The following is a 15916-nucleotide window of genomic DNA, read 5'->3' on the forward strand; positions in this document are numbered from 1 at the left end:
TTGAGGGAGGTCTCTTTGTGTTGAAGAGACACTGCTTCTACTGACCCTTACTTGCTGACTTGAGCTAGATTTCACTGGAATGCTTACAGGGGGCAAGACTCTAACATTTATTGGAATATCAATTATGCATCAACTTGCATCAACAACTTACTGCCCACTTTGCTAATTACATAGTTTCTTCTGCCTACCTGAACTTATGCTAAATTAGAATCTGAGGGTTAGAAATGCCCAATTTAATCCACAAAATTCTACATTTCCCCCTTAAGGGTCTTCAAGCCAATTTCTTGGACATAACCCTCCAATGGTAGAGAACTTTCTGTTTAGGAGACACTGACGAAGTGGAATAGGTAGTTAAGAAGTTCCTTTAAATAGCAACTTTGAGGTCCTAGCATTCCAAAACGGTGCCAGTACAGGCTCTCCAGGGCCAAGACACGGACTGGGTGGCCCTCCAGGTTTCCCTAAAAGTTCTCCAACTCTAACCTGGGGGAAAGAGTGTCCTGTGAGACCAGCCTCTCAATTTGGACCTGCCACGTCCATTTACAGTGGCTGGAAGCCCAGGAGCCCTGAGCAAGGAGCCCACAAAGGAAGCTGTGTTCTCAGGCCTGGCAGGAGGCCAGGGAAAGTCTGTTTTGACTTTGTCAGTCTAGCTATGCTTCAGCCTTTCCTTCCACCACTTGTGGTCAGGTCTGTTTTCCGGCCCTCCAGGCGGGCATTCCTGCCCAGGGAGGGAGGGGCTAGGAGACTAACCCTCCCCACAGGTGGGAGGAGTGACTCACAGGCAGTTACCTGTCCCAGGGCTCCCTGCCAACTCTGTGGAAGGAGCTGGAGGGGAGGCATTTAGAGTTACTCTGCTCATTTCTCTTAAGCTTTCCTTGGATGAGTTGAGCTTTGAATCCTTCCTGATGAACTTTGCCTTTTGAGGATCCTCCAAATTCCCCAAGAAGCTGGGATTTTTCATTTTTTTTTTTTTTTCCACTGGGGAGGGGAATGGTACTTTCCAGGGTCCTGGATGTTTGGGTCTTCTCACCTTCCAGCCCAGTGACATGTCTGGGGCTTTAACTCTCTATATAAGCCCTAATCTTTGCGTTCTCTGCCGGATCTTCTGTCTGGGGTGGTCCAGGTCACAAGAGGAAGCTGACCCCTGCTGGCCTTGGGAAAATGAGGAGTTCATTGCCTGGCACAGATGCAAGGGCCCTTCCCCACCCTATGAATCCTGGTCTCTGATGATCACTTACATGTGCCTGGTGCTGTTTGTGGTGCCCCTTGCAGCCCCCACAGGGAGGCGGGCATTGTGGAGCTTACTGCAAGGTCTCTAGGACCAACCGACCGACCCACTTGCCCAGTCCTGTCCTGGGAGGTGGGGGTGCAGTGACGACAGATGGGTGTGACGGCTGCCAGATTCCTGAGGCCCGCCCTGCGGTGGGGCTACACCCAGCCAGGGAGTCTCCAGAGGTGAGGCTGTTGTTTAAAAACCTGGAGCCAGGAGGGGAGACCCCCACATTCAAGAGGAGCTTTCAGGCAATCTGGAGGAAGAACGGCAGAACACACAGTGAGGTAGGTTACCTGTCTTTACCTGCCTGGTGGGGGCCGGATGGGGGAGGAGAACTGTATCTCTGGGTGCCTGGGGCCTGGTTGCAGGACCTGATTTATTCCTCTTCCTGGGAGCTCACTCAGGTGAGCTAGGTTAAAATGTCTGCTACAGTTTTGATTGCTTTTTCACATTTGATAAGCACCTCAGTGGCTTAGAGGAAAGCAGGTTCAGATCCGGGGTTGAGCACAAAAGAGAAGTGAAAAGAGTGGGCTGGCCTGGCTCAGAACGTCTACTTCCAGGGGGATTTCCAGTCAGGGGTGGGAAAGCTGAGAAAGCACTGGATGAAAGTCAGAAGATGGGTCTCTCTTAGGCCAATTAGCTGTGGGACCTCAGACCACATGTTCCCTCCCTGGGCCCATGACTCTTTTAGGAGAGGGATTAGAAGGAATGATTTTGAAGCATTAGGATCTATAATTTAAAGATGGCAGGAATGTCCTCAACTCCCCTCTGCCCCTGCCTTGCCAAGCCCCCAGCCCTCCACCCCAGCCAAAAGAGTTTGTGGCTGTCATTGGAACAGAGTGAACATCCAGTTCAAGGCAGAGGGGGTCACTGCATGAGCAAGGGTGGGACATGCTTCCACAAGGCAAGCCTGCCTCTGGGACCCCACAGTGGCTTTCGAGCATCCTTCCCCAGCCTCCTTCAGAATCCCTGCTTTGTGGCCTCCCAGCCCCACCCCTCTTGTCGAGCCCCAGCCCATCATTGAAGACATTTTGGGTTGCTTCCCTTTCAGATGAAATCCTCACTCACTTGTTAAAGACAGCCATACATCTCTCCCTGTTGCATCCCAGCTGCCTGCTTAGCCCAGAATTGTGGGCACACAGCCTCAAACTCTAAGTGGCCCTGGATGGTATTGGAGGCCATGCCCATGGCAGGAGAAGGCTTGCCTCCAGGCTGTCAGCCACTCTGACTCATTCACTTTGGGCTGGGCTGGGTTGAGGCTGCTGGTCTAGGCCCTGAGAAAAGCCAGCCGTCTCGGGGCAGGAACTAGGCCTTGGACCTTCCTACAGCTTTTCTCCTGCAAAGGGTCCAGCCTTTTCCTGCTCCCCACATTGTCCTTATGGCTGTGTGGGGTAGGGCAGGGTCCACACTCCTTCCCATCCATTTTAGAGGAGGAAGCTGGAGTATGGGAGGGGATGGGATTTTCGCAGGGCACCCTGTGAGTCACATGCCACTTGAGAGGGTCTAGAGCTCCAGCATTTTCTAAGCTTTTGGCTACAAATGTATCTGCTGCACCAAGTGTTCTAGATCAGGACCCTATGTAAAGACTTCGGAAAAAAAAACTTGAGTCTAGAAATAGAAAAGAAAAGGGGCTAGTGTGCTCTAGGTGTTTGCAGTGTTGTACCCAGGTTGCTTTGCTCTGTCCTAGGTAAGGTCCTCTCTGGGGATCACCCCATTGGCTGAAGATGAGACCACTCTTCCTCTTGTGTTTTGGTAAGTACCCCTTCCCATCCTTTCAGGCCTGTTATATGGCAGGGAGGCGACAGCCACGGGAGGAGGAGAGTTTACCAAAGTGTGGGCATCACCTGTCACCTGTAGTCCCTTCAGTTGGGAATACTTGTCTACTGGGGACACCTGTGAGATTTCCCCATTCCTTTGGGCCTTTGGGGGAGAAGATTTTCTGCCACTCTGGAAAGGCTCCCAAATGTCTTCTTATTCTTACCCGAGGGTAGTTTGTGGTTTCCCAAGTGTTCTCCACAGTTTCCCATCCTTTCTCAAGCTCGTTCCAAAGCCTTTGTGGCTTAAGTTCCTATTTTCCAGTGAATTGTAGCTGGGCACTCCCAAAGTGTGGCTGGGGCAGCTTTGAAGATAAAGGAGCAGAATGAACGCAGGCCTTTCTGAATGCTCCGCCAAGGGCTCAGCAGTCAGTCCCCCGCTGGGCTGCTCACAGAGGCCACAATGCAGGTAGAAAGAGCCGCAGACCTTGTCGTGATGGCTGAGTCAATATCTCCAGTCTGGTTCTAAAAGCCATATTTTAGGGTCATCTATGGTTTTTGGTTGCCAGTGTTTCTCCTCTCTCCTTTTCAAGTTTTGAGTTATATAGAATATGAAATCAACTTTTAAAATCTAACAGTATCAATACTGCAATTATTACCACCAGCAGCGAGTGGAAGCTTGAGTGAGGGAGAGGATATAATCTTGCTAATGTCAGCTTCCCTGAAGGACACTGGGGGTGGCCAGCGAGGTCCCTCTCTTTCTGGACTGTACCATCACACATCCGTATGATTTCAGCCTTACCTGGCCTCCTGCATGCCCAGCAAGCCTGCTCCCGTGGGGCCTGCTATCCACCTGTCGGGGACCTGCTTGTTGGGAGGACCCGGTTTCTCCGAGCTTCATCTACCTGTGGACTGACCAAGCCTGAGACCTACTGCACCCAGCATGGTGAGGTAGGCCCTACTTCCCAGGACTGGAGGAAAGCGGGATGGGAGGGATGTGTGAGCTGCCATTTGTCCACTGAATACTTAGAATGTACTTGGTGTAGGCCAAGCCCTGTGCACTACGCGGACTGGGGAGTGCAGTAAAAGTATAAGGCCAGATCCTTGCCTCTAAGAAATTTACTTGTTAGTTGGGCAAGAGGAAATGTACTCAGAATTAACTAAATAGCTCATTTCTCTCTTATCTCTCTGAGATGACATGGAGTCTTTTCTCAGTCCTTGGGCATGGGCAAGATAGTCTTTCAAGTCTTGGGAATAGGCAAATAGGCCAAACACTGGCCATTTAGGTGTACAGAGCCTCATGTGTTATTTGGTGCTGGGATGTGTGGGCCAAACTGTGTTCTTGCCATGTCAGGAACTGAGCTGTGCCACAGTCAGTGAGATAGATTAGGAAGTGACTTGAACTTCTCCAGCAGGGTCAGAGGCTCAGGTGTAAGTTGGATCAAATCCAGAAACACAACGCTTTGAACTATGACTAACATCACCTGTTAGGAATGGCTTTTATAAACAGCTGTTGTATTTTTCTTCTACATTGTCTCTGGGTCTTTTTTTGTAGGAACTTTGGTTTTCTTTTTGTCTGCCCTCAGCAGGGTGGAATCTTTCTTTACCAAAGTTGAAATCGCTCAGTGTTTTCTTGTCTACCAGCTGCCTCATTCGGCCATTTTGCTTGAACAAGGGAATGGATAAGGGAGTGATTTGTCCCGAGTTGCTGCAGGCTTTGGGGAAAGAGACCTGGGTTATCTGTGGTTTCCCCTTTCCAGGCTGCCCTTGTCTTCTGGGCTGTGGAAGGTGGTATGTGATACGGCCTCTGGGCCTCACTGCCCTTCTAGTCCCTGCAGTATCTTGGCTATTTTAGTTACACATGGTATAGGGAAATGACTGGAGGTACTGAGCAGAGATGGCTGTGGTTTCTGCATCTCACCCACTTGGATGTGGGGAAGCCCATTTGACAGGGTTGGGTAAGATGGCCATTCCTAGCCAGCACTCCCTGTGGGTCTAGATTACTCCATGAGCATCAGGGGACCTGGCAGTATTGAGCTTTTTAGGCAACAGAGTGATTTTGTCTGTTTCCTCCAAATTACAAGCCCATGTCTAAAAATTTCAGGGAGACCTCTGCCGATTTCCTTTCTCAGGCTGACTTGCATTTTGGGAGGGGAGGCAAGGAGAGGTCAGAGGCCCCTCTGTTGGGATGTACCCTCAATCCCAGCCCCATCCGAAAAGTCTCTCCTCCTCCAGGCCTAGGGCTTTTGGCTTCACACTGACCTGCCCTCTGCCTCTCTGATGCCCTGGGAAACCAACTGTCTTCGCTGCTCCTAAGCGTCCCCTTGAGAGCAAAACAGGGTGCTTATAAAACAGAAGTCTAGACTTTTGCAACCCTGGGGATGGATAAATCTCAGCTATTTTTCTGCTGTGAAAGCTGAGAAGCACTGGCTCTTTCTTCTTTTTTTTCTAAGGGGGAATAAATTTATCTAGCCTTTTGGAAAGAATAGAGGATGGCAGGGAGTATCGTCTTGAGTGTAGTGTATAGTTTCAGGTCACACCACTTGAGGTGTGACCTTGGGCAAGAGATTACCCCTGTCTAAGCCTTGCTGTCCTTTTCTGTATGTATTAGATGAGATGGTCTTTAGGGTCCCTTCTTTTCCTCAGCATTCTTTGGCAATGAGCCGATTGCTGACAATCAGCATCTCTCCCCCATTTTCCACCTCTCTGTCTTGTTTCATTTCTCTTTCCCTCACTACTACATGCCTACCCTTCCCAAAGGCCATGAGTTCCAGCAATGAAGATAGATACTAAAGGCATAGAGACTCCCTTTTCATTCTCTGGACAGATGTACCCTGAACCCTCTCTGGATGCATTGGTGGCTGCGTGATAAGAATAGAAATTCAAGTTTTAATTCTGTTGAGTTCTAATGTCAGTTTTTAAGTTTGTTTTGTTATTAAATGATACCAACGGCAACTATAATTCGTTAAGCATATCATGTATGTCCTTGGCATCATGCTAAGAGTTTTATATAAATTATCTCGAATAATTCTTATAACACCCCATGAAGTGGCTCTTGTTTTCCCTGTGAGCTATTGGGAGGGTTTGGGTGTGTGCTGGGACCTCAGACTTCCGAGAGAAACACATTGTGTATTGAGTTTTCTGAGTAGTTAGAGGTAGGGGGTGTACTGGACAGCCACAGCTGGAAACGAGGCTGGCCGAATGCAATGCTGCATTCCTATTGCCTCTCCCTTCGCCCTTCCCTATTACCCCTCTCACCCCTGTCTACCAGTTCCCACTCCCACAGATATACCTCCCTGAAGCCAAGGCCTCTGGTTAGTGCCTCTGTTCTATCTTCATGCAGGGATGACATAGCGAGCCCTGAGCCCCAGGACCAGATCATTCTTCTGTGCCACATCCTACTGATGTGCCATGAATGCAAGGGCAATGGGGTGGGCATTTATGACCCCTGGACATTTCTGCCTTACTCCCTCCACTCCCTACCCCCAGTTTCAGTCAACTAACACAGGGTGACTCAGCAGAATGGAGTTACAGGAGCAGTGGAGACTCCTTTTAGTTCCAAAATTGTCTCTCCTAGTTCCCTACCTCCAAGTGTGGCTTTTTTTTTTTTTTATTTGTGGACCAGTCTTAGCCTGTTTTCATGTTACCTCCTCTACCCAATTCTGTCTCAGTTGCTAAATCCCACTGGTCTCAAGGTCTTGCTTCTGTAAATTCCGGGTCCATGTTGCAACCCTGCAATGGACATAGGTCTTGGCCAGCTTTGCCTTATGGCATCTTCTCTGCCTCCCTAACTTTGCCCTTCTGGGCTCGTCTGCTTTAATGACCCATTAACTGTCTATGGTTGGGACAAGGCTATTCTTTACCAAAACGGCCTGAAGTTGTAGTCCCATCACCCTGGCCTCTTGTTTTCTTTCTTCCAGCTCCTAGATGGATTCTAGGAAAACTCACTGCACCATTATTCCCTCAATCTCAAGACATGGATGAAAACGTCTGTGATTCTGTGATGCTTCCCTGCCCTCATTTACTTCTGTGCTATCCCTGGGCCTCATTTGAAAAATGGGCTTCAGTGGTTGTCATGAGGACTGCACAAAAGAATGTGTAAAGTGACCACAAACCTGGTGCCTGGCAGATGCAAACTATTCTATCCAACCCTTCTCTCCTGCCCCCCTCCTGGTGGCTGCATCCGCATGCAGAGGCTGCCCCATCTGCGAAGCACACTGCTGAGCATTTCTTCCCTGATCAGGACATGTGTTCACGTACCTCACTAAAATCCACCCATCCCTGGGCTGCCCTCCTCTGTGCCTCTCAAGGTGATTGATGCCAATCTGACTTAGAGTGAGCTATTGAAGAATCCACAGGCAGTCATGGTTAGTGAAGTCATCCCAGACTGGAGGTGAAGGCTCCCTCTTTCTGGTTTTGGGTCTGACACTAATAACAGGGATGTGACCTTGTGAAAGTCAGGGCTCTTCTACAAACCGCCATTTTTCCGTGTGTGAAGTGAAGGAGTTAGTCAAACTTTGCTGTTTATTCAGCTCTGGCCACTCAGCTTGCTTCTCAGAGACAGCTGGGCTGTGTGTGACCCCGAGAGTCCACTGTCCTCTCTCAGGGCGTGTGAAGGCAGGGGTTGCGCCATGCCCTTCAGTCATTTCCGGGATGGCACACAGTTCTCAAGAACCAGCGGATTAGCTGGAAAGCTTTCTATCCCTGATTTCTGCTCCCGACAATGTCTCCTCCAGTGTTGTGTCTGCTCTTCTAAATGCTTTATTTATCCCCCATTCCCTCCCTTTCTGGGGAAAAACTTAATTACCCAGCTGCCTTAGTAACAGTCTTACACAGCGCATTCCTCAGGTTAATTAACTGTATAAGCCAAACAGCTGTCATTTTTATCTCTTGGAAACAAGCTGAGGAACAGTAGCCAGTTAGAAGTCCCTCCTCTCTAATACGCGCAGGCGCATATGCGTGTAAATGCACTCTTATCCCCCTGCTTGCTGACACACACACTCCAACGACCACTGCCTTTCTTCGTTTGACAATTGTCTGTTTTCTTGATTTTCAGGAAGGCTAATGTGTTGGCAGAGGATGTGTTCATATATGTACTGTGATCCCTATCCTCGACCCACAAGGGATTTTGAGCCTGCCTCTGACCCAAAATATCCTCTTTTTTTTTTTTGGAGACGGAGTCTTGCTCTGCCTCCCAGGCTAGAGTGCAGTGGCATAATCTCGGCTCACTGCAACCCCTGCTTCCCAGGTTCAAGTGATTCTCCTGTCTCAGCTTCTCGAGCAGCTGGGATTACAGGCATGTGCCACCATACCTGGTTAATTTTTCTATTTTTAGTAGAGACGGGGGTTTCACCATGTTGGCCAGGCTGGTCTCAAACTCCTGACCTCAAGTGATCCACCCGCCTTGGCCTCCCAAAGTGTTAGGATTACAGGCGTGAGCCATTGCCCCCCGGCCCAAAATATCTGCTTTCTTTGTTTCCTAGAAGCTCTAAGCATCTCTAAAACTTCCAGAGTTCTACCATTGGGGGTTTACTCTTTTGGATGAAGCATTACTGAGTTCCTTGTTTAAAACACAGACAACCTTGAGAAAAGCACCATATCAATCTATGACCTAAACCTAAGTTTGCTGAGTATGTTAATCAGAAACTTAGATGTGACTTTTGCAAAGGGACCCACGAGACCCAGAATGAGTCACGTTTTGAGGGGATAGAAGAAAATGGAAAGGGACATTGTAGGGAAAAATTGCTATCAGAGAGAAGCAAAACTTGGGTTGGCGGAATGTGAGATTCTTGGGTCGTAATTGTTATGGGCTAAGGAGTAGGGCTTGTGGGGTTAAAAGCAGAGAAGAGAAATGTGAGATGGGAAGTTCCCAAAGGCAAACCTGGATGGCCTCACAACTTTGCTAGCCTGGCTTCTCACCCCGTTGCTTCTGGGGCCCAGGCCCCTGGAAGCCTCTGGGAACTGTCTTGTAGACCTACTTTGCTGCTTTTCCTGGACATCCACCCACTGCCTGTGTGGCCATATGAAGGGCTGTAGTCATTGCCACTGGCAGGACCTGTAGAGGTCCCTGGCATACTAACCAACTTTCTGCACTCAGGTCCAGGGGACATCCCTCTTTCTGGAGATGTCCATACTGGAGTTGAGGTTGCCTTTCCAATGGGGTGGAGTAAGCAGAAGAAGGGAGTTTCCTGAAACCAACTCTGAAATTTTCAGTGGTTGCCGAGTGATTGCTATGTTCCTTCAATCAGAACAGCACCAGTGTGCTAGGGAGGTAAAAAAGAAAAGAAGAAGAACAGCACAGGTAGTTTTGGAGTCAGACAAGGTGGGACAAGAGTCTGTGCTTCATGCCTTGCTAACTTTATGGGCTTGGACACATTTCTTATCAATTTCCTAATCTGCAAAATGGGGATACCTACCATTTGTAAATGTAGTATAGGTACCTCCGAGATTTTGGAAGGAGGGACTAAGATAATATATGCACATTGCTCAGGACTGAGGCTGGTGCAGTGTAATTTTTGAGTGTGTAGCATATATCATCTTTATAATCAGCTTCAGAGAGTGATTTCTGAATTTAGTTAGGATGGAAATAACAGCTGTACTGAGTTAAGGCTTTGGTCAAAATTTCACTTCGTGATAAGGAAAAAGACGAAGCTGAAAGTACCTCACATATGGCTATCCTCCCACGCAGTGCCTGCAGTAGGTGCTGACTTTTGATCTTCATTGCCAATATGCATTGACATAGAAATGCAGAGGCTTTTGAACTACAGTCGATTCTAATGGAGGCCTGGCTGACCATAGGCCTTGATCCCCTTCTCCCTGTCCATATTGCTGGAAAAAGTGTTTCTCCAGGACAGTATCTGGTGACTGTCTTATTTTTCTCTTGCTTTCTTTGTCTACTTGCTGAGAGTGGCTTTAACTTCTGGGCTGATGTGCTGGAGTAGGGAAGAATTCTATTAGCATGTTAGAACAAGACGGAACTTTATTATTTCATTCAACCCTTCCATTTCACCAATAAGAAAGTGGAAGTGGAGGAAATGTATTTTCTTGAAGGCAGCTAGATTTTTTTTTTTTCTTTTGGCCCTGGCTGGTGGCCATAACCCAACCTTAGCTTCTTAGATGAACCCAGACAGCCCTCTGGCTTCCTCATGGGAGGGAGCTGGGCCATACATAATCAGAGCCTGTTTTCCTGTTTTCCCCCAGAATTAGCTCTGTGTTTTGCAAAGGCTCAGAGGTTTTACTTGGGTGTGCCCTCCTTTTCCTCCCATCTCCACCATGATTCAGGCCCCTGCTGGCTCTTGCCCTCTTGCTCCTTTGCCCTCCCCTGGCTCTCTGGGAGAGTTCATCTTCCAGCCAGACTGCTGAGCTTCTAGAAAGCTCTAGGATAAGGGAGAAGGCCTAGCCTTTCCAGCTGGAGAGCAAGCAGGAGCCAAACTGGCTGGAGGCCTGACAGGCTGAATTGATAATAGTACTGTGTCTCTGAGGTAACACAGCCAGAAGAATGCTGGCCAAATGACCCCAGAGAGGGAGGCAGCTGCATCAGAGAGCTGCCATCTCTGGAAGAGACGGGGGCACATCACACATGAGAGAAGAAGAGCTTCACACTGAGAATCACACACGCACACTATGCTTACAAATATGTGCACCCTACATATAAGCATACAAGAATAAATCAGAAAGGGAAACTGAGGCCCATAGGGAAAGGATAAATTAGCAGCTTGTCTTCATGTGGGCTTCTGCCATAAATTGCTCTATTTCAGGCTTCTGTCCTGCTAGCTCGTTGACAGGCAGAGCTACTTAAAATACCTGTCTCGCCTGTTGGCTTAGCCTGTCTCCAAGGATTGAGATAAATTCCTCCTTTAGCTATGTTACTGTGATAAGCAGCACGTAGTTTATAAGCCTATGATGCCATCTGATCCCGCCATCAGTGCCTGCACACGTGGAAGGAAGGAGAAGAAGGCATGGGTGCCCCAGATTATCCCCATGAAGACTGAGGGAGGAGCAGGGCAACAAACCCTGGGCATTTTTAGTTGGTTTTGTTTTATAATACTATCTGCTCTCCTGAATATAAAAATTAATATGTATCCAAGGTATAAAAGTTTAAACAGACTTGGTGCAAGTGGTTCATGCTTGTCATCTCAGCACTTTGGGAGGCCGGGGTGGGTGGATCATTTGAGGTCAGGAGTTTGAGACCAGCCTGGCCAACATGGTGAAATCCCGTCTCTACTAAAAATACAAAAATTAGCTGGGCATAGTGGCTTGTGCCTGTAATCCTAGCTACTCGGGAGGCTGAGGTGGGAGAATCGCTTGAGCCTGGGAGGCAGAGGGTTGCAGTGAGCAGAGATCGTGGCACTGCACCCCAGAGTCTGGGCGAGAGAGTGAGACCCTGCTCAAACAAACAAACAAACAAACAAACAAAAAGTTTAAACATAATAAAAAATAACAGAGAAGGAAAAAACAAGTTATCTATGATTCCACTACCCAGAGATATCAGGTTGAACTGTATGCAGTTGCCATTTTTATAGGTCAAAATGGGTGAATATCAGCAATTTCATGTTTTCACTTAATATATTGGTATATTTCCTTCCAAATACTTTACATTCCTTTAAATGGAAATATATACATATATATTCACACACACTTATATATTTGAGATTATAATGTATATGCAAGTATATGCGCAGTTTTTTTTCATGAAACATAATATAATCATTTCTCCATGCAATTAATTTTTTTTCTCTAAACAGTGTTTTTAATAGTTACATAATGTCCTGTCGTTTGGGAGTATCAAGGACATTTCCGCAGTCTCCAGCTACTTGTCCCATGGCCCAGGGAAAGAAAGAGACTTGTTTCTGGCACTCTCTTGACCAGGGAAGGGCTGGACCAGCTCCCAGCAGAGCTGGGGAGAAAGCTCTGGTGACAGGCGGCCGGAAGGCAGCTGGCCCTTGTCTCTTCTCAGGACATGTGCTGAGTGCAGGCAGAGGACAGGAGTGGAAAAGTTTGTCCCTGAGAGGCTGGGAAGAGTATAAAGAAGGGCATGCTCCCTGCCAGGGACCAAAATAGGGGTCTGGAGGGGAGTCAGGCTCTAGCAAGGGCCTTCTCTTGCCCAGAAAGGATTATTTTAAGTGCTCAGGTATTTCAGCCAGCGACAGGTCTCCAGTTTCTGTGGTAACTGAGCTGAGTCAGCTGGAGAAGCCCCATTTCTTCCCAAAGTGCTCTCTCTCTGCCTTAGCCTTCCCCATGATAAGCTTCAAAGTCAGACCAAGCCCTTCTTGGGGCTCGCTGCATGAGACAGAGACTGCTACCCTTTAGCATACTTCCCCACATCTTTGCCACTCAACTAGTTTCGAGTGGAAGTGAGAGGATGAAAGAAGAGAGAAAGAGAGAAAGGAGAGGAGGGACTCTTTCTGATGCTGATGGTGGGAATCAGTCAATAGCAAAGCCATGTTGCCTCTTTGTGCCTCAGCATTCTCCTCTGTAAATGGGGCTAATACTACTTATCACGTAGGGTTATTGTGAGATTTAAGTAGGCTATTGCATTGAAACTACCAAGGACTCCTCTGCACATGGTTGTACTCCACTTACTACTGATGCTTTATTACCTACTCACTCTTCCACCCCTCCCTTCAAACTCCCTAATTGCAAGAAGGAAGTGCCTAGTAATAATGCTAATGCAAATAGTTGGCCTTTACTGAAAATTTGCTATTCATTTATTCAAGAGTAATTTAGTGAGGGTCTGTTATGTGCTGGGTATTTTTCTAAGCACTGGGAATACAGCAGTGAAGGATTGCAAATTCCTGCCCTCATGGAGTATACATTCTAGAAGGGGGAGGCAGACAATATACAAATAAATAAATTGACAGTAAGTATACAATGTATCAAGTGTAGATATGTAGTATGAAAAAAATATAGCAGGGCAAGGGAATGCATAGTGAGTGGTGGGAGGTGGGGCAATGGGTGCTACTAGATTTTATTTTATTATTTTTTTTTTGAGACAGAGTCTTGCTCTGTCGCCTAGGCTGAGGTGCAGTGGCAGAATCTTGGCTCACTGCAACCTCTGCCTCCTGGATTCAAGCGATTCTCTTGCCTCAGCCCACCGAGTAGCTGGGACTATAGGCACCTGCCACAACACCTGGCTAATTTTTGTATTTTTAGTAGAGATGGGGTTTCACCACGTTGGCCAGTCTGGTCTCGAACTCCTGACCTTGTGATCTGCCTGCCTTGGCCTCCCAAAGTGTTGGGATTACAGGCGTCAGCCACAGCGCCCCGCCAATGGGTGCTACTTTTTAAAGGGCTTATGTGCCAGCTGTTATTTGAGCCTTAAACACCCAAACAATGAATGTTTAATAAAGCATTTTTGGACATGCCAAGGGCACCTCCAAGCACTGGGAAGGGTGATAGTTCTCTTCATTTGCAGAGCGGGTGAGAGCTGGAAAGTGGAGTGGTAAGCAGAGGCCCAGGGAACCAAGACACCTGGCTCCCCTCTTTGCTCTCTCCTGTTGCAGGCAGTGCCAGCTTTGGAGAGGGAAGATGGGTGTTGGGCAGGGAGGTTCTATCACTCAAGGCATAGGCCCCACATATCCACTCAGACTCTTTGGGTCGGTCCTTTGTTCTGGTGAGTGGAGGCTTAGAGGAAAGCAGAGGTACAGAGTGTGTGAAGGGACAGTTTTCCCTACCCAGAAGGACCCGCAGGTCTAGGAGGTTCTTGTCCAAGCCTTGCATCTATTTGTTGGCAAATTTGGAGCCCTGTGGACAGTATTGTTTAAGCTACGCACAGGGTTTGGGATCATGGTTACTCAAAGAAAACAGATTTTATGTGTGTTTTATGGGGGAGCTGAGAAAAGGTCACGTTATCTGTGTGTGTGTGTGTGCGTGCGCATGTGCACGTGTGTGCGTGTATGTATGTATGTGTATATGTATGCATATAGGCACAAGCTAAAAGAACAAGGGATATGTCACCTCTATGGCCATGCTGTTTTTCTTGGTGATCCTTGCTTTGCCATGAAACCCATGGGTTTCAGTTCTGGCTCCTGTCTCATTCCAAGAGATAAGCATAGGCCAGGTTATTGGGGACCTCCCCAGTGAGGCTGGTTGGTCTCCTGTAGGTAGGGAATACCAAACCTGAGAAAGATCCTCAAGCCCCAGATGTCACTGCTGGAAGGCCTTAGAGATCATTTGAATGTCGCTAGAATTTTGGCTCCCTGAGGGCAGGGCCTTTGTTTTGTTCCCTATTATAACTCCTGAGCCCAGAGTAGAGTCTGGCACATAGTATATGCTAAATAAGCATTTGTTGGGTAGATAAAAAGCTCTAGCTCAATCCCCACTTAATTTACAGAGGAGAAAGTTAAGCCTAGGAAACAGAGGTGACAGAGCTAGGACTGTAGATCCACATTTCCTTGTCTTCTTTTGGAGTCCTCTCTCTCTGATCCTCAAAACCCCAGAATTTCCCAGGCTGCCAGGATTAAATGAAGTGAGCTATTAAACTTTCCAGCCTGTGCCTAGTATGTAGTAGGTGCTCAATTAGTATGAATTTCTCCCCTACCCCCCCGCCTTTTTTTCCTGCCCTTGGCACTTTCCTCAAGTTTCTCTGCAAGGCAATGTCATGTACTCAAGTATTTTTTCCCACCTTGTACCTCTTCTCCATTCACACATCTATTCACCATTCACTTGCTGTGTGTTAGGAGGGACACGAAGGAATTCAGAGATGACCGATTAAAAGATGACCAATAGCCCTGTTTTAAGAGATTAATCCTTCAAAGTGTATTAATAAAACTAGTGATTCCTAAGGGCAGGATTTCCACAGAGGGGATATGCTGGGATCTCAGGATGCAAGGGGGAATTCTATTAGGACCCCACCTCTGAGTGTCTGCTGTCTTCCTCTCCCACAGTGGCAGATGAAATGCTGCAAGTGTGACTCCAGGCAGCCTCACAACTACTACAGTCACCGAGTAGAGAATGTGGCTTCATCCTCCGGCCCCATGCGCTGGTGGCAGTCACAGAATGGTGAGCATTTGCCATCTACAGGGACTCAAACTGTGCAGCCTCTACAGGATGAGGTGGATGGAAGGTGCCCTGTAACCCTTTGGGTTTCCCAGGCATTTCTTTTGGTGATGTGACGTGGGTGATTGACAAGAAGAACATTTCTGCCTCATATTTGAGGTCCGTTGGATGTTATGGTAGAAGAATTTATTGGAGGTGAAGGAAAGGGTATGAGGAGAGAGGAATGTCTTTATTTCCCTCCACTCAGTCTCAGTGGGTGGGCTTGCAGAATTAAGCTTTGGGAACAAGTCTGTGTGGAACAGACGAGTTGAAGCCCTCCAAAGTATTGAAGACATCAGGTGATGGTGGGAAGGAAACTTAGCCAAAAACAGATAGGGTCTTGAATAGATGACATAAGCAGAAACATACCACTTCCCACTCCTCTCCAAGAGCGAGTTTGGAAAATCAAGGTTAGAGAGTTTCTGACTTCCTCGAGCTAGTCTAGTCCAGGGCTTCCTTCAGGGCTGGGGAAGTGGAAAGTCTCTGACTGACAGTTTCTACTTTTTGTCCTTCCAGATGTGAACCCTGTCTCTCTGCAGCTGGACCTGGACAGGAGATTCCAGCTTCAGGAAGTCATGATGGAGTTCCAGGTGTGCCTCCTGGGGGTGGCAGCGGATAGGAGAGTGGCTCCTGGGCCATATGGGCATGGAGCCATGGGGGAGCACAGTGTCCTTGTCTCTCTAGGTTGGGGCAACACTCACCATGAGCCTATATCATGGTGACAGCAAAGGACTTGGTCCTGGGTGAACAGTGGCACCTCCAGGCTCCCTATCTTGGTCGTGCAGTGGTTGCATATCCTCTTCCTCTCTCATTCTCCACCCTCAACCCATCTAATTAATTCAGGTCTGCCAAGTAC

General features: G+C 47.9%; 1 protein-coding gene across 4 annotated transcripts in view; it reads left to right on the forward strand.

The window, feature by feature from the left end:
* The first annotated feature begins 752 nt into the window (after positions 1-752).
* The window catches only part of LAMB3 (laminin subunit beta 3), a 40007-nt gene continuing 24843 nt past the window's right edge, over positions 753-15916 (forward strand). The window contains exons 1-5 of one of the 4 annotated variants that reach the window (XM_031656077.1): positions 753-1554; positions 2958-3022; positions 3821-3975; positions 14910-15024; positions 15577-15650. In XM_031656077.1, coding sequence (XP_031511937.1) covers positions 2995-3022; positions 3821-3975; positions 14910-15024; positions 15577-15650 — 372 coding nt within the window. In that variant the 5' untranslated portion in view covers positions 753-1554; positions 2958-2994. Of the gene's footprint in view, positions 1555-2957; positions 3023-3820; positions 3976-14909; positions 15025-15576; positions 15651-15916 lie in introns of those variants that run through there. The other 3 variants (XM_031656079.1, XM_031656075.1, XM_031656078.1) reach the window with 3 other exon arrangements.

Source organism: Papio anubis, chromosome 1, assembly GCF_008728515.1.
Source record: "Papio anubis isolate 15944 chromosome 1, Panubis1.0, whole genome shotgun sequence".
Taxonomy (NCBI): domain Eukaryota; kingdom Metazoa; phylum Chordata; class Mammalia; order Primates; family Cercopithecidae; genus Papio; species Papio anubis.